The 17,959-nt window shown below is 39.5% G+C and overlaps 1 protein-coding gene across 3 annotated transcripts in view; it reads left to right on the forward strand.

Moving 5' to 3' along the window:
• The window catches only part of PFKFB4 (6-phosphofructo-2-kinase/fructose-2,6-biphosphatase 4), a 60,623-nt gene extending 43,182 nt beyond the window's left edge, over positions 1-17,441 (forward strand). Inside the window, exons 13-15 of one of the 3 annotated variants that reach the window (XM_026656683.2) lie at positions 4,865-4,929; positions 8,724-8,809; positions 14,639-17,441. In XM_026656683.2, coding sequence (XP_026512468.1) covers positions 4,865-4,929; positions 8,724-8,783 — 125 coding nt within the window. In that variant the 3' untranslated portion in view covers positions 8,784-8,809; positions 14,639-17,441. Of the gene's footprint in view, positions 1-4,864; positions 4,930-8,723; positions 8,815-14,638 lie in introns of all 3 variants that reach the window. The other 2 variants (XM_029912579.1, XM_026656684.2) reach the window with 2 other exon arrangements.
• Positions 17,442-17,959: the final 518 nt, after the last annotated feature.

Below are 17,959 nucleotides of genomic sequence, written 5' to 3' on the forward strand. Positions count from 1 at the left end.
ACTGGCCAGGTAGACAGGAAAAGGCCCGCGAACTTTTGAATCTCATTTCCTGTTTGGCCAGCGTGGCGATCTGCAGGTGAGTGCAGATTTCATCAGCAGAGGTGACCATGATGGAGTGGCAAAAGAGCTCCAGCATGGACCGAACGGGAGGTATGGGATCCGATTGCTGTATGGGGAGACAAATCCGTGCTATCAGAACTCCATTCCAAAAGACGAAATGCCCAAACATTTGAAAAAATCTCCAAGGGCATGAAGGACAGAGGCTATAACAGGGATCCGCAGCAGTGCCACGTGAAACTTAAGGAGCTGACGCAAGCCTACCAAAAAACCAGAGAGACAAACGGCCACTCCGGGTCAGAGCCCCAGACATGCCGCTTCTATGATGAGCTGCATGCCATGCTAGGGGGTGCAGCCACCACTACACCACCCCTGTGCTTTGACTCTGTCAATGGAGTAGCACGCAACAGGGATGCGGGTTTTGGGGATGAGGAAGATAGCTCACAGCAAGGAAGCGGAGAAACCGTTTTCCCTGACAGCCAGGAACTGTTTCTCACCCTGGACCTGGAGTCAGTACCCCACGAACCCACCCAAGGCTGCCTCCTGGACCCGCCAGGCGGAGAAGGGACCTCTGGTGAGTGTACCTTTGTAAATATTATACATGGTTTAAAAGCAAGCGTGTTTAATGATTAATTTGCCCTGGCTTTCGCGGTAGGTACAGCTACTGGAAAAGTCTGTTAACGTGTCTGGGGATGGAGTGGAAATCCTCCAGGGACATCACCATAAAGCTCTCCTGGATGTACTCCCAAAACTTTTGCAAAAGGTTTCTGGGGAGGGCAGCCTTGTTCTGTCCTCCATGGTAGGACACTTTACCACGCCAGGCCAGTAGCACGTAGTCTGGAATCATTGCATAACAAAGCATGGCAGCGTATGGTCCCGGTGTTTGCTGGCATTCAAACAGCATCCGTTCTTTATCTCTCTGTGTTATCCTCAAGAGAGTGATATCATTCCTGGTCACCTGGTTGAAATAGGGTGATTTTATTAAGGGGACATTCAGAGGTGCCTGTTCCTGCTGGGCTGTTTGCCTGTGGCTGAACAGAAATGTTCCCCGCTGTTAGCCACGCGGTGGCGGGAGGGGTGAAGCGATCATCCCAGAGAATTGGGTGTGTGTGTGGAGGGGGTTTAGTTGGGTTTGTGCTGCACGTTAACCCGGAAACCGCAGCCCCTCCTCCTTTTAAATGGCCAACCCAACGGCTGCTTGGTATGGGAAATGAGGGCACTGCTGTTTGAAATCATTCCCACATGTAATGAAGGTTAAAGAAGCCAAAAGACTGTGTCTAACCATGGCTGCCTGCAAGCCAAATTCTGTTGCCCGGCCCTGCATGAAAGATCTCTCACACCAAACCGGCATACCCTCAATAAGAGGCAAAATGCGACCTTGTACCGAAAGCACATGTGCTATGTAATGTTAACAGCAAGGTTTACCATGAAAGAGTCTACCCGTTGTCCTCTAAAATTCATGTTTTTAACTACCACTCTCCCTTTTTTTCCCTCCACCAGCTGCAAATGTTTCAACGCTCACACTATCTTCTCCTTCCTAGAGGCTAGCGAAGATTAGAAGGTGAAAAAAACGCACTCACGATGAAATGTTCTCTGAGCTCATGCAGTCCTCCCACACTGAAAGAGCCCCACAGAATGCGTGGAGGCAGATAGTGTCAGAGTCCAGGAAAGCACAATATGAATGTGAGGACAGGTGGCAGGCTGAAGATAATAAGTGGCGGGCCTAAGATGATAGGTGGCGTCATTCAACCACCATTCTGCACTTGCTCAGCCTATAGTTGAACAGCTCCTGACTACTGTTCAGGCTCCTGACTACTGCCTGTGTATGGCTTAATGAGCCATGGCATTAAGGGGTAGGCTGGGTCCCCAAGGATAACTATAGGCATTTCAACATCCCCAGCGGTTATTTTCTGGTCTGGGAAGAAAGTCCCTTGCTGCAGCTTTTGAAGCAGACCGGAGTTCCTGAAGATGCGAGCGTCATGTACCTTTCCCGGCCATCCCACGTTGATGTTGGTGAAACGTCCCTTGTGATCCACCAGTGCTTGCAGCACCATTGAAAAGTACCCCTTTCTGTTTATGTACTCGCTGGCTTGGTGCTCCGGTGCCAAGATAGGGATATGGGTTCTGTCTATCGCCCCACCACAGTTAGGGAATCCCATTTCAGCAAAGCCATCCACTATGACCTGCACATTTCCCAGAGTCACTACCCTTGATAATCAGCAGCTCTTTGATTGTGTTGGCTACTTGGATCACAGCAGCCCCCACAGTAGATTTTCCCACTCCAAATTGATGCCCGACTGACCGGTAGCTGTCTGGCGTTGCAAGCTTCCACAGGGCTATCGCCACTCGCTTGTGAACTGTGAGGGCTGCTCTCATCTTGGTATTCTTGCGCTTCAGGGCAGGGGAAAGCAAGTCACAAAGTTCCATGAAAGTGCCCTTACACATGTGAAAGTTTTGCAGCCACAGGGAATTGTCCCAGACATGCAACACTATGCGGTCCCACCAGTCTCTGCTTGTTTCCTGGGCCCAGAATCGGCGTTCCACGGCATGAACCTGCCCCATTACCACCATGATGTCCACATTGCCGGGGCCCGTGCTTTGAGAGAAGTCTCTGTCCATGTCCTCATCACTCTCGTCACCGCGCTGCCGTTGCCTCCTCGCCTGGTTTTGTTTTTGCAGGTTCTGGTTCTGCATATACTTCAGGATAATGCGCGTGGTGTTTACAGTGCTCATAATTGCGGCGGTGATCTGAGCAGGCTCCATGCTTGCCGTGCTATGGCGTCTGCGCTGAAAAAAGGCGCGAAACGATTGTCTGCTGTTGCTCAGATGGAGGGAGGGGCGACTGACAACATGGCTTATGCTCAAACCACTGAGCTATCCCTCCTCCCACTATTCATGGAGGGGGGAGCAAATGAATACAAATGAATACAAAACAAATCTGGTCTCTTTATTGTTTTGATCCACTCCATCTCTCTTATACATCTTAGGCTGGCAGCAGACGGTGCAGTATGACTGCTAGCCATTGTCGTCTTCTGGCTGCTCGCCAGAAGACGGTGCAGTACGACTGCTGGGCATCGTTGTTTCCTATTTATGTCCAGGTGCCCCCAGCTGACCTCACCAAGGCCAGCCAGGAGCACACATATCTGCCCAGGTGCCCCAGGTCGGCTAAAAGAGCACCCAGGAGACGACGACGACAGCTACCAGTCATAATGCACCGTCTGCTGCCAAAAGGCAATGAGCTGCTGCTGTGTAGCAATGCAGTACCATGTCTGGCAGCACCCAGGAGACATACGGTGACGGTGAGCTGAGCGGGCTCCATGCTTGCCGTGGTATGTCGTCTGCATGGGTAACCCAGGAAAAAAGGCGAGAAACGATGTATTGCCATTGCTTTCCGGGGGGGGGGGGGGGCGGGTTTGACGACATTTACCCAGAACCACCTGCGACAACGTTTTTGCCCCATCAGGCATTTGGAGCTCAACCCAGAATTCCAATGGGCGGTGGAAACTGTGGGATAGCTACCCACAGTGCAATGCTCTGGAAGTCAACGCTAGCCTCGGTACTGTGAACGCACTCCGCCGAGTTAATGGTCTTAAGTGGGGGTACACACAATCGACTGTATAAAATCGATTTCTAAAAAATCGACTTCTATAAATTCGACCTAATTTCGTAGTCTAGACATACCCTTAGTCAAAAAAGATCCTCCTCTAAGGAACGGTACAAATTTGTACCATCCTGACTGTTGATGTAGCTTTAATTTTTGGAAGTAGGGTGGATTTCTGCTTGACTTGCATTTGGGGAAAGAATGCATTATAACTTCTCTGATTCACTGTAATTAGTAAGTGAACAGACTAATTAGAACACACATAATAATGCATCATAAATGGTACTTTGCTTTAATGTTGTGTGAGGTTTCAGAGCATATACTAATTCATATTTTGTAGTGTATTTCATAAAAATAATGATGTCTTAGTAATATGAGACCTGAACTACAGCCATTGGTTATTAAACATAGCTGAGGAGTGAGGACAGACCACCAAATTATGGAGAGTGCAGATTTTTTTTTTTTTTTTTTAATGCACTGGATAGTCACTAGTCTGTAAATGGATCAGTTTTTGCTGGAGGCATCTGTTAAAACCAATCCAGCATGAGAGACAAATATGGCTTTCCTACTTTCTCTGAGCTTGCTGGCTCATCGAATGGAAAAAAAATTGGCTTCTCCCCAGAGGTTAGTTTTAGATTTCCATTTATATAAATTGTTAAAATGTTAGGTAAATTTAATAATAATTTAATAGCTTTGCCTGTGCCAGCCTTAGTAATGTGGGCTTTTAAAAATCTGAAATATACATGCATTCGGTCACATTCACCGTTATGAAGAGTTTGAGATCAGTATTTATCTTCTGCATTACAATGTGATGCTAAGGCTAAAAATATTCCAGAAAACAGAAGTGGATGTGAAATTTTATGATTGTGTGTATGCCTATGATCATTTTTGAGGGTTTTTGAACAAAGTGAATTACTTAGTTTCCCTGTCTTGTTAAAAGTAAGAAGAAGAATGTGAGGTTGAAGATAGTGAGAACTGGATTAATCACCAAACTGGGATAAATACTAAATCCACTGGGGTTGGTTCATTGTGAGGCCAAGGACAATCAGCACTTAGCAAAGGAATTCCAAGTGAAAGCCAAGAGGTGGATGGAAGGACAGGAAATAATCTTTTAAAGTTAGATCACATATTTACTGTAACTTTTTTTTAAAAAGCAACACAGTTTTAGAAACATTAGTTACTTATCTGGTTAATTTCTCTCAACAGGTTGTAAGGTGGAATCTATATTCCTGAACGTTGAAGCTGTAAACACACATAGAGATAAACCAGAGGTAGGACAAGTGTTCAATACAAATACCTTAATACATTGCATTTTCTGAGATGATTATCATAAAAAAAGTGTATTATCCAGATTTAGAATTAATTTGCTACAATTGCTGAGCATATTTAACTTTACACACCAACTTTGTGTAACCAGTACGTTACTCATCTGGGTATTGTTTTCTAGATAAGTTTGTGAAAAGAAATTTTACATTTCAGACATAAAGGTAAACTGGCTCTTGCATTTAGAAATATCAACTGTGTGTACATAGTGTTTCTAAGTCAATGCCTTTTATATTTTTATGTTAGAAAACACAAATGCCAAAGACTTAGTAATGATCAAAGCAATGAATAAGCTATTCAGTCTGTTAGGAACTAACTTATCATGCATCTATTTCACTTTCCAAGTGCATGATAATGTATTTTAAACATTAGAGGAAAATTTTGATTGAGCTCTTTTTCCAGTTTGGAATTGGCATAGTTCCCCATGCATTTCCAAAACGTGCAAGAACTGTTGATAGTAGGGATTAATGAAGTCTATCTTGCTTTAGGCTGACTGCAATTACAGGGCTTTTTCTATACTGAGAATTTTTAGCAATGCTAGCCAATGGTGGGAACACTAGCACAGAGAAGGAACGGGTGTTTTTATATCTGTCATCTTGACCACCTCAAAGCAAGCCCAGCCAACTGAGACTTCATCTTTTCACTGCAGAAGATAGGGGTGTGTTTACACTGAGATACCTAACTTGAGATATCTCAGTGGATGTAGCTAGTCAAGCTCAACCCGTATACCCCCCCAGTGTCTTGTATGTGTGTAATGTGTAAGCAGAGTTAGGAAGTCAGGCTTGTGGTAACTTATTGCATTCTTGCTGAATCAGAGTATGAGATGCTGTGTGGTGCCATAGCATTCTATAGTAACATGAGTTTGGATCGACCATATTACTCCCAAAAGGCTCTGCCATTGATGGATTATAAAAGCTTACCCAAACTTGATATGCCTGGTGCTTATGCTACTAGCTTTTGTGTCTATGCTTTAAGTCTCCCTTGAAGTAAATTGGCTACCATTGCAAAGAATAATATGGGTAGAGTTGAGGCGAATGGATTAGTGCAGTATAGTCAATTTATATTATAGTGAGAAGTTGGGATTTGTGGTATTGATCAGGGCCATACGTGTGTGAAGATATGAGTTTTTGTATGTTTGTGTGCATGGAAATGATGTGTGTGTAATATGATTTATATATTTGAGTATATATGGCTTTTTTGTGACTAATCAGTTTATTGCATGCTGTTTGCTACCGGGCTTTGCAAGAAGTTTTATTATCTTAGTTACACTGAGTTGACAAAACATTGGTTTCAGTAGCGATTCTAGTCAAATGCTTTCATTATGGATGTTTTTTACCATGATTAGGCTTCACTGCTTTCATTACTTCTTTCCCTTCATGTATTACATTTTACCAGATTTTTAATCTATTCTTCTTGATGCAGCTTGCATATTATGCTGAAAGCCACTTAATAGGAACAGAGTGTAAATAATGGGATGCTTTCTGGCAAACACTTCACCTCACCCATCAGATGGAATATTAAACAATTCTGACGAATTGAACATGTTCTTTACCACCAAAATGACATCCTTATGTGCCCCTTTGTGAATATCCTTATTTTCAAGCCATGACTTTTTCAGTGATGATCCAAATAACTGTTTCCTGCAGTTCAGATGAAGAGCTGCTGATTAACCTCAGTCTGCCAGTGTCTTGCAGCATGCCACGTATTTCCAGGAAATTGCTATTGGGAATATTTATTATGATGTTAGCTTATTAAAAACGTTTATTTGGGAAGAGAATCTGTTGAGTCACTGCATTAGCTCTAAATGTTATAATTATGGTTACCTGAGCACCTAATGCTGTTACTTAGCACCTTTTGACCTGAAATGCTTGACAAACTACACATCTGGTACTGCTGAAATGTAATCATGTTTGGGGAGAAGGGCAGAAGTCAGGCAACAACTGTACAGTAGTGAAACTAGTGGAAAAGTTTGACAAAGGATAGTAGGGTAAACCTGAGGTTTTTTCAGGGAAGACCCATGGGGATTTTATTACCCATAGAGAGTCACAGACGGGACCTGTACTTGAGATGTCTTCTGAAAGACCCACACTGAGTAAACTTCGTAGTATACAGTTAAACTAACTAGGCAGGATGAAAGGCTAAGTTGATTAGGTCGGGATTAGAGTGTGGTATAGAGTATAAAATATTTCCTTTATGCTATCTGTGTAAATGGTAACTGCTACTGTAAAATCTAATTTTAAAATACTCTTTATTAAAGCTGAACAGCTATAGTATTTAATTTTTAAAAATTACCATTACAAACAAGATACTTTCCTAATAATTGTACTGTGTGCGCCTCTTAGATATAAATTCCATATCAATACATAAGGCATGCTATAGTGCATAGCAGATGTTGAAAAAACTGTTTTAAAATACTTTATGTACTCTAAGAAAAATTCAAGACTGTCATTTTTACATTGCAAAAATACATATAAAGGAGTAGAATAACTGACTTTCCTGTGTTTTCTATAATAAAGATGATCTATCTGAATTTGAACTGCAGATCTGACTGGTCATGTACAGTAGCATCAGATTTGTAATGACTTCAGTCTCAATCTGGATAGGATGAAGGAGGAGTGATCTTTGTTTTTTCCCATAATAAATCTTATGGAACTACTTCAACAATCATTTGAGTTCTTTCTCTGATGTTTTGGATTTTATTTCAGAAAGCAAGTTTAATGCCTTTGTATGGCAGGAAAATCTGTTTCCTTTGCTACATATCTTAGTCCATAAATTAGAGATTCACTGCAAAAACTCATTTTTAGATTTATTTCAGTTAATTCAGTTTTTATCATAAAAATAAAAGAGAAATTTGCTCACCCTAACACAGAATCAGGGAAGTGAACAAAGAGAGAAACATGTAACCCAAATGCCCAAAGCCTTTTTTTAAAATGGAAAATATATTTTTGGAATTGAAATGGCTTTGATTTGAAGAATGAATTGATCTTTCAAATTGAACCTGAATGCACATCATTTGGTTTTTATTTAAAGTAGTAGGTAGGGTACTAGGTTAGCAGGTACTTTGTTTGAATTTGGTGATACTGTTGTAGGCCACCAACTTGAGCTGCATGGGTGCAGCCAACATCAGGCTTATCAGCTAAACTGTCTACCCTTTGAACGCGTGCTGCATTGAACATGGACAATACTGTACAACTTCTGCAAAATAATCAGAGGTCTACCCATAGGTACCGTTTTAGTCTTGGAGGAGGGATTTTGTCATAACTCACTGCATCAGGTGTAGTTTTTGTATTCTAAACTAGCTATATTACAAGTAAAGTGAAGATCATGCTATGGAAATGCAGTGTACGGCTCTAGTTCAGGAAAGTATTGCTATTCAGAGAAACCAGTTTATATACTCAACTCCTATTGAAATCAAGTATGTGTTCAGTGGTTCTCCTGGGTAGGAATAGATTTAAGCACATGCTTAAGAGTTTTCCTGATTGGGGTCTATAATAGGAATCCTCTACATGTGAATAACAGAAGTGTTAGCAATAAGATTTATGTAGGATTGATGGTTATTTTATATAAGTTGTGCTGCTGTATGTTCTAATGCATTAAAAAGCTGTTACTTCACTGAATTTTCTGAGTGAAAAATCTTTTGTTGAAGTGCAGCTGTGTACTTGTGAAGGAAGCTGATTGATATTTTACTGCTGCTTATTGCTGCATGATAAATATTCTCCTCTGTATTTTTATTATTATACAGAATGTAGACATTTCCAGACCTCCCGAGGAAGCCCTTGTAACAGTCCCTGCTCACCAGTGAACCCGTGTCCAGATCAGCTATCAAACGTGTGGTGCTGTTTTCATCCTATTACTTTAAAATACATCTTTTAAAAAAAATCATTCCAATCACTTTAAAACCAATTACAAAAATAATATTTAAATCATTGTACAGCACATAACGTCTAAAATTGTCTAGGCATAGTGAAACTGTATTATACTAATTCAGTTGAACCTTAATTGGCTGCTGTTTGCTGTTCTTTTTTTTTTTTTTTTAAAGATTTCTATAATCCTGTGATCTTGCAGTTTTAATTTTTAAATTGATTTTTTTTAGGTCCAGTAACTGTTGGACTTTAGTTGAAGTATGAAAGCTACGATGCATAACATACTGTGTGTGATAAGCACAAGCTGGGCACAAGTAGTACTTGTTTCCCTGGGCTTGGGAGTGATTGGACTGTTAAATGTAGCAGAAAATAACATTTCCATAGTTAGCAAAACGTTTAGTTCTACTGATCCATAGTGCTAGTCTGGTAGATCTGCTAGATTACCAAACTCTTTAATGATATATATTTGGAGAGGAGGCTAGCAAGTTGAAGCTTATTTTATTCCAGACTTCAAACATAATGAGGAGAAGTATATGAGTAGTTTAATGTGTGCGATTTTTCTTAAAATATATTTCTGCATTGGGCGGATGGCAGAGTTCTTTGGGCACATAGTAACAATTTTCATTTGGTTTCTTTTGTTTAGGAATTAAGAAACACAGAATCTTAAAGTGCCCTATTCATGGTCTGGCAAGCAGCAGCCACACTTACTCCTAGTAGTATGCTGCTCCTAGCGCATATGTGGATGACCTTTGAGTTATCACATAGTCTTTGAGTCTTCACCTTTGAGTCTTCAATAGTGCATACATCTTATCAGAGCTTACCTTGGGTACAATACAAAGGGCAATGGCCATTTCAGATTAGTCTGTACCTAGATTTTAGCTTATACTTAAAAAAAAAAAAAAAAAAAAAAAAAAAAAAAAGTGGTTGGAGGTTGTCCTGGCCAAAATGGGTGCACACACCTCCCGAAGCATTAATAGAATGTTTGTGTGAAAGATGGTGTGTTTACTACGGATTGTCAAGCAGTTATTCACCAAGAGAGTGCAACATGCCAGTGTCTAAAATCCTTCACACATTGTACAAAAAGAGACTGTAGCTCATTTGAAAGTTGAGTAGCAGCACGACCTTGCTGTTTTTTGGGGGATAGAGACCAAATTAAAATTAGAGGTGTCCGAGTAACAGGGGCAGCTTTGTTTTCATTGCATCGAATCTTGGAAAATAGGCTGTTTTCTAAGCAATTGCTTTTCATCTAAAAGAATAGCACAAATCCCTTGTTGTGTAAACTGTTTGTTCAGTTAATAGGTCTATTTCTCCAGCTTGTACATTTTTTACAAACATTTTGCATTTTGTTGAAATTAACTATTTGCATTTTTTGATAATTTCTGTTGAGGTCATGTACCCCATTATGAGCTCCTAAATACTATAGTGATAGGGATTAATTGATAGCTAGCTGGCTCATGTAAATAGTCTATTGTACAGATAAAATCCTAGTATAGAATTTGTTTCAAGTGATAGCATGTATCACTGGGTAGGACATTAGACTGGGAGTCAATTGACCTGGGTTCTGTTCCTGTTGCTGCCATGGGTAGGTATCCTTGAGAGGTTTGCAGGGAAGTTAGTTATGTAAACCAGAGATGTGGAAAAGTAACAAGATAGTGAGTAAATGAGAGAGAGAGAGTGTGTGTGTGTGGCCCATTACTAAGGAGAATCCCATGCAATAGTAAATATATATTCAAAGTTAACTTAAAGCTGCTTCTGCTGTCTGATGCCTGTAATACTTACATCCTGCAGGTGTAGGTAAGAGTCAGTAAGTAGTTCTAAGAGGTCTTTTTCAGTCTGTATAACTGCCTGGATGTGGCAATGGAGTAAGTGGTTCAAAAACCGCGTACAGTTATTGTAGCACTAGAGAAAACCCTAGTAGAGGAGAGAATGGATTTTTAACCGTTGTTTGTACAGAGCTCCAAGGGAAATCAGCTAGTTATAGTACCTAAGCTGCTACAATACACTGATTTAAAATATCTATTCATTTATTTTTATGTATTTTACCTTTTGGGTTTTGGATGTAAATGCTTTTCACAAATTGAGTCTGGTATTTTTTTATTTTTATTTTTGTGTAGTAAACTAGCCATGTCTGCCTTCAGTGTATTTAACAACTCCTTGTCTGGCTTCTTTCTGAAAAATACTGTCCTCCCTACTTCATTCCTTCCAGACTTGTTTTTCTTGCAAACCAAGGATATCCTGGAGACAGGCATAAGCCCATCTAGGCAGTCTCAAGAGCTGCACAATTCCTGCCAGTAAAAAACCACTATTAAGCTCTCTCCCATCCTGGTTCCATCTACTCTCACAGACATGGTTGCCATAGGTATCTGAGATGAATCCCTGGAAGACTTAGGACTATGCCCAGAACTTCTCATTTCCAGACAATGTAGCTACGCCATCCTTTCTCTCCCTTCCCAAATCCTTTCTCCCTCATTGCACTCTTTCTGATAGAGATGTCTCCCTCTTTTTTCTCTTAGGCCTCCATCTATTATGGCATATAGTCTACTCCAACAACTTCTTGATCTCCTCTTATTTTCCCTGGGATTTCCTGGAATTTGGCTTCTTGCCTTCCATCTTTTTGAATCAACAGCAAATGCCCAGCCTTCCATATACTGCAGCCAATACTGGGGCTCTCAGGCAGCCCACGTAGACAACCCTTCAATAACTTAGTCCCAAGAGCCTGGTGGATGTGTCATTTTGATCCAAGTGTTGCACAAGTTATTCTGAAAAATATGGACAGATTGAACAAATACCATCATCATTGCTCCTTTGTGGCCATTCAAAGATTGGCTTGCTAAAGGCCAAATATCCATAGACAGGCGTTGACTCCAAATCCCTTATAGTCTCTCCCAAAAACAGGACAGTCACTCTTCTCTCCAGAATTTGGCCTCTGCTGGCTTGTTGCACAAGAGATTATTGCTTTAAGAAAAAGGAGTCTCTGAAAAGATCATAAAGGCTCACTTCAACTCCTGGAACCCCCTGATCCCATTAAGAGTTTGAAAGACATTCTGAATTTGCTGCCTGCCCAGAGAAAACTCAGTTTTCAGTGTCATCAGAATGACCTCTTGAATTTCCTCTGGAGGGATTCCATATGGGCTTAGTTGATGGCAGTGTGGGTTTCAAAGTTTGGTTTCAGGCTTGCAGGTAACTTAACTTTCACAGAGTGGTGTTTCCATAATTCTCTCACAAGACTCAGATCTCCCGTAAGATATATTGCCCTAGTCTGGGGTCTTAACCTAAGTTTTAATAACATTATTGGAACCACTCCCTTGAGCCTATTGGCACATCTCTGATTAGACTGTAAACTCTTCAGGTTCTGCTTGTTTACTGTTTCAGCAAGGAGAGTCAGTGAGCTAACAGTCCTCACTTATCACTCTCTCACACATTGTCTTCCTCAGTTTTAAGATGGTATTACGTACTGAAAAGTCTTCCAGGAACAGGACCGTCACCTAATTTTACTGAAATGAAAGGTGGTTCTGGTCTTGATTCTCTGCTGGGCAGAGGAACAGATTCACTGCCTGGAGCTCAAAAAGCCTGCAACGACTCATCAGTGCTCCGGCGTTAGTTTTTTCAGAAACCTTAGCTATTTCAGTGTGTGTGAGAAAATAATTTCTGTGTCTATCCAATGCTATAAATGTTGATTTGAAATAAAGGGAATGAATTAAAATAGAGAGGTTTTAAAAAAGAAAAAGTGGGGGTGCCCTCAACTTAAGAAAAATCACAGGCTTTTTTCTACATACCGTTTTCACAAGTAAGAGCTAGATTTCTGTCACTGAAATAGGGTAGAGGAAAAAACGGATTTCTCTGTTTTTCAATTACTTTTCTGTGCGCTTTTGACTGTACTCTGTGTAGTCAGTTCAGCCGTTTCCGCTGTGTATAAGTCATTGTATGTCTTCTTATTAATGTAGGTTTTTACAGATCAACAAGAATATTTTTTTAAAGGCAAATATGAGTATAAAACCACAAAAATTGACTAGCAGTTGTGGTTGTTGGGCATATTGGCAGGTGTAGAACCCTGAAACACGTTTAAACTTATTTTTGAAAACAAATTGTTTTCCAGTAACTTGATAGTATCCCATTAAGTATAATAAAGCAACTTATCATCCCAAAATCAATTTTCCAACTCACTTTTTTATTTTTTCATTAAATCAAGTCATTGCCTGGATGGATGTGTGCTGTAGAGGAGGAGCTTGATAAACTTACTAAAAGTGCCAGCTCTTATTTTTTAATAGTTGTACTGCAATAGCTTTGCCCCCTCATTGCCCTTTAGACCAAAACAAAATCAGAAAAGAAGTTCAAATATCTTTTGAGACTACATAGAAACATGGGCTGGCGGGGGGTGGGGGGGTTCTGGTGAAATTTGTGCAATTCATGAAAATCTGAAGTGCAGTAATAAAAGCAGGTTCAGACAGAATTTTCAGTAAAGGTAGTTTACAATGTTTATAGTAGGAGAGTGATTTTGTGGTTAAAACACAGAACAGGGAGATGGTCTGTGGCAAAGTCAGCAATAGGTGCTATATCTCCCATCCGTTGATAATGGGCCTGATGCAAAGCCAGCGGGAGTCTTTCCTGTGACATCATTGGTCTTTGCAGCTGGGGTTTCCTTTTGTTAGTGGTTGAAAGAAAGGGCTCTGCAGTAGAGAACCCTAAGCATGCAAAACTTTTCTGCAACCATCTTCTTCCCCAAGTTCTGTAGACTTGTTACTTCTCAGTTAAAATGTATATGGTTTCAGAGTGAAACTACAGTGGTATAGAAACTATATGCTATCCAAACAGCTTTGGGAACAGTATTGCAGTCAGATGGTAGAAAAAGTGGTTTTAAAATCGCATCTAAATGCCAACCACTGGCACCTATCCGCGTAATATGAATGATAGTATCTGTATGCCCTAACAATAATTGTATGCTTGTGGGGAGGGGAGAATAGATCCTTCAGTTTTATTTACATTTTACTTATCCAGCAAATAACCTTGAATGCAAGTGTCTTGCCCTGTGTGCTTGGTTTTGTGAGACCAGAGAAGATAGTCAATGAAAAACACTTTCTCTAAGACTGCAGAAACCAGTAAAAATGAATTCACTCAATTTCAGTTAATATAAAATCTGCTAGTAGCTAATAAAACTTGAAATCTGAACAGTTACTATTTTGGGGACGAGTAAGTGAATAACTCGGGGACCTGACCCATATTCCTCATCTTAGTCAAGCAGGGCCTAATGCCCAGAGGTGTGTGACAGTTATTGCTAAGTGCATAGTGCTACCTCATTTTCCTATGGAGTCTTTGCAAGCCTGTATCTGAGGTTATGCTCGTCCAAGGAGTGCAGTTCAAGCTAAACTAGCATAGCGCATAGTGTGGAGAAAGGAACCACATCTTTAAAGATAAACTTAATAAGACACATGCTCAGTGGACAGTATGAGAGTGTTTTAAGAGCTGGCATAATGGATGTCCTAACTGATGCTTTTTTATTGGCAGCAAAGAAGGCCTGTGATCTGGTATTAGAGAGTTGGCTTTGTAGAGAACTTAAGAGCTGGCATGAAGTTTTAATCATGGTTTTTGAACTCTATATACTGGCTGGTGTAGGTGTAGGTTGGGCCTTATGTCTCATTTTATTAAGTCTTCTGAGAAAATGTGTCCAAGGTGCTGTGTAAGAAAAGCAAATTCTGTCTGTCTTTTGCTCTTTGTAATATGCCATAGACTGAGTAAAAACCTACAGCAAAGCAGGAAGAAACTTTGCTTAAATCCCCTTTCTGTCTTTGGCTTGCAGAATGTAGGTGTGGATCGCTCGAGAGAGGAAGCCTTGAGGACAGTACCTAATCATCTATAACTCCCGTGGACCATGACAATATCCCCTGCCTGCCACAGAAGCACTAAGGAAATAGCTCAGGTACATGAGACTGGAGAAGACATCCAAGGAGGTCAAGCAGTGTCACATGCACACACTCCCTCTGACTGTAAGGCTTTTAGAATGTGATTCAATGACTTGTGGGAAAACCCATTATTCTGGAGGACCCTTAATGCTGAAAGTTGAAATGTGCAAGACTGGAAATATTTGTGGGAAACCCAGTGAAGTTGCTATTAATTTTTCTTCTGTGAATATGCAGTTTTTCAACTGTTTTTATTCTTCACCTGTGGCTCATGCAAGATTGTTAATTGCTCGTCAGCTTAATGTCAAGTTTTAACTGAACTTTTACTTTTTTCAATAATGGCTTTTCTAAGAGTACCTCTTATTTTTACTGTGAATGACTGCCTAGAATTAGATGACTTTTTTTTTTAGTGTGTGTGTATATATATATTTTTATTTGAATACATGAGAAATTCTGCATTTAATGCTCTGTAGGCTCCATTTGATACAAAACCAGTTCATATTGGAGGCTTGCTCTGAAAAAGTTTCTCAATTACTCTTTTTTTCCATCCCCTATCTATGTTTGAGCATAGTTCAGGTGTTGCAAAGCACCGTGTATGTGTGTCTTTTGAAATAGGGATGATTTCCCCTTTCCCAAGAAAAAATATTTGATATTATATATTATATTATATTGACAGTGAGAGAGGCTTTGCTATCACAGTAAGTTCCTTTATCTTCTCCGTGCAAAATGGCATTTTGTACCATAGTGGGGGTGCACTATTATACAGTTGATCGTTATGGAAGGACGGTTTTAAGTACAGATAGCTGGCTTGTTAATAGTCTAATTATCCTAGAAAGAGATTATAAAGGGTAAGATGACAGATATCCTTCAGAATATCTGTACTGTCCAGGTTAAGCAACCTTTCCAAGAGAGAACACAACTTCCACATTCAGGGTGAAATATACTCCCATTCAGTGGGCCCTCAAAAGACCCAATGCATCACTTGAATGCAGGAAAACTTCAATGTAAACCCTAAATGGGCTCTAATAGAGTGAGTTTCACACTAAAAGTATAAGGTTTTTTATGTGGGAGCATTAAGTAAATAGAGGAGAATGTTAAAATAGGATTTTAGCCTCCTGAGAATTGTAGAAGTACAAAAACCCTTGAGTGAATTTGGAAATTGATTTTTTTTAAAATGTCATCTCTATATTTTGTTTTTAAAATCTTTTTAAACTTTCTGTGAAATTGCAAGTGCTTTTATGTCCAATGCTAAAAAGTAATAGAATTTTCTATGCATGTCAAGGCCACTCACTACCTTCATTGTTCCAAGCCAATATATATATAATATATATTATACATGTGTTGTTGGATGATAGAATTTAGGTAGCAACACCTAATTGTTAATGAAATAAAGAAAGCTGCCCATTAGTTATTGGAGTATCTTTTTGATGTCTGTTAATCCAACTCTTGCATTTATCCGTTAATACATTTAGTTGAATTTCAGTGCAGAGAATTGAGTTCTGTCAAAGTAGCTTGCAGGCAAGGGCTAAATTGTTTTTTTGTTTTGTTTTATGCAGGGCAGGGGACTCTAATATGTGCTGCTGTTGTGATTTGTTTTATTAAGCTAGTCTTAGCAATATAGTCAATGTACTGGAAGTAAGCCATATAGCTAGATTTCATTTCAGAAAACGAATGCATAGGATATCAAAACACTTGCTTGGAACCTTAGCATCAAAAGCTTTTTGTCTGTAATCCATGCAACCAGTAATATGCATTTAAAAATATATATTTATTTAGCTGTATTAATAGTTATTGTCTAATGTTATAGCACAAAGCACTGCTAAGACATTTATTGATGCACAGCAAAACAAACCCTAAAGATGCTTATGTAGAGGGAAGAGATGCTATATAGTGGTTTCCCTTCTGATAACCTATTTGTTCATAGTTCAGAACAGCCCTATCCTCTAAGGTGCCCTGTTTCCTCTGGATCTGGGCCACACGACCTACAGTAGGGATTATTTATGTTTAATGATGGTAAATTGAGCAAGTCTAGCTTTTATCCATAGTTATCCAAGGCAAATTCCCAAATATTATGTTCTTAATGTGCTTTGAAAAGCAGAGGTTTACCAAGATAGAGTTTGGATTACTGTAGTTTTGAGCTTCGTCCTGGTAAAGGAAGCGTGGTTATAAAAGGGAAATGTTTCCCTATATGGGTTTTTAATCTCAGAACTTTCAGAGGTGCTGTAAAATTCTATATGGTTAAATGTTTTATGTATAGTAGATATTTTTATAGACTTTGTGAATAAATTGTGTCAGTACTTGAAAATAAAAAGGAGAATCTGAAGCTGTCAATTCTATTTTAATTTACAAATAATGTCATTGACTGTATCTTAGTTAGTAAAAGAAAAATACTAGAATGTAAAAATAAGTAAATGATCACCCCCATCTCTCCTGTAAAAATTGAGAGTTCTGGAAATATATTGCAAGAATTACTCATTACTATCTAAAAGCTGTATACATATTCCCATCTGTTTCGGAAAAGTGAGTCATCATCCAGAGGGGGTAACTTCTAAGTATGGTCTAGTATGTTTGTTTTATGTTGCAGTGATTGGATGGGATTAAACTAACCTTTCTGACATGACTGGGTCTTCAATTTAATCTTCTAGGCAAAATGAATCTCGTGATCTTTGAGCCAAGTAATAAAGATCAAATGTTAAAACTCAAGATTTGTGTTTCTTTCCTTTGTCCCCTTAGGCCAGCTATGCTACAGTAACATGTAGAGTTGTGTAAATATCTCCTCAGGTCAACACACTTTATGAATTTGTCCACTGCGGAAGGCTGTGAAATACTTTTTACAAAATGTATCTCAGATAGAGAGAAGTGTGAGAGTAAAGGTTAAGTTCATTTCATTATCATCTGCTGCAAAAAGAGGTGAGATATACTGATTATATTACCTACAATGTGTGACAGAAGCTGAGATCTGCTCAGGTTGGCAAAAATCTTTTGCAATAACGAAGAAAAAGCAATAGTTCAGATTTAAAATAGAAGAGGAAGTCAAAATTCATGTGAAATTATGATTGTAAATTGAGGCTTTGTGAATTTCAATGAAAATTAACTGTTACGTTTTGTCATTCTAAATGTTTAGGATTTGTGAAACATGACAACTTTGGGGTTTTTTGTTTTAAATGATTAATTCTCATCTACCTGATAGTCTTCAGTACCAGTAGCTGCAAATTAGTAAG

Source organism: Terrapene carolina, unplaced genomic scaffold (genome assembly GCF_002925995.2).
Source record: "Terrapene carolina triunguis isolate 2854851 unplaced genomic scaffold, T_m_triunguis-2.0 Scaffold232, whole genome shotgun sequence".
Taxonomy (NCBI): Eukaryota; Metazoa; Chordata; order Testudines; family Emydidae; genus Terrapene; species Terrapene triunguis.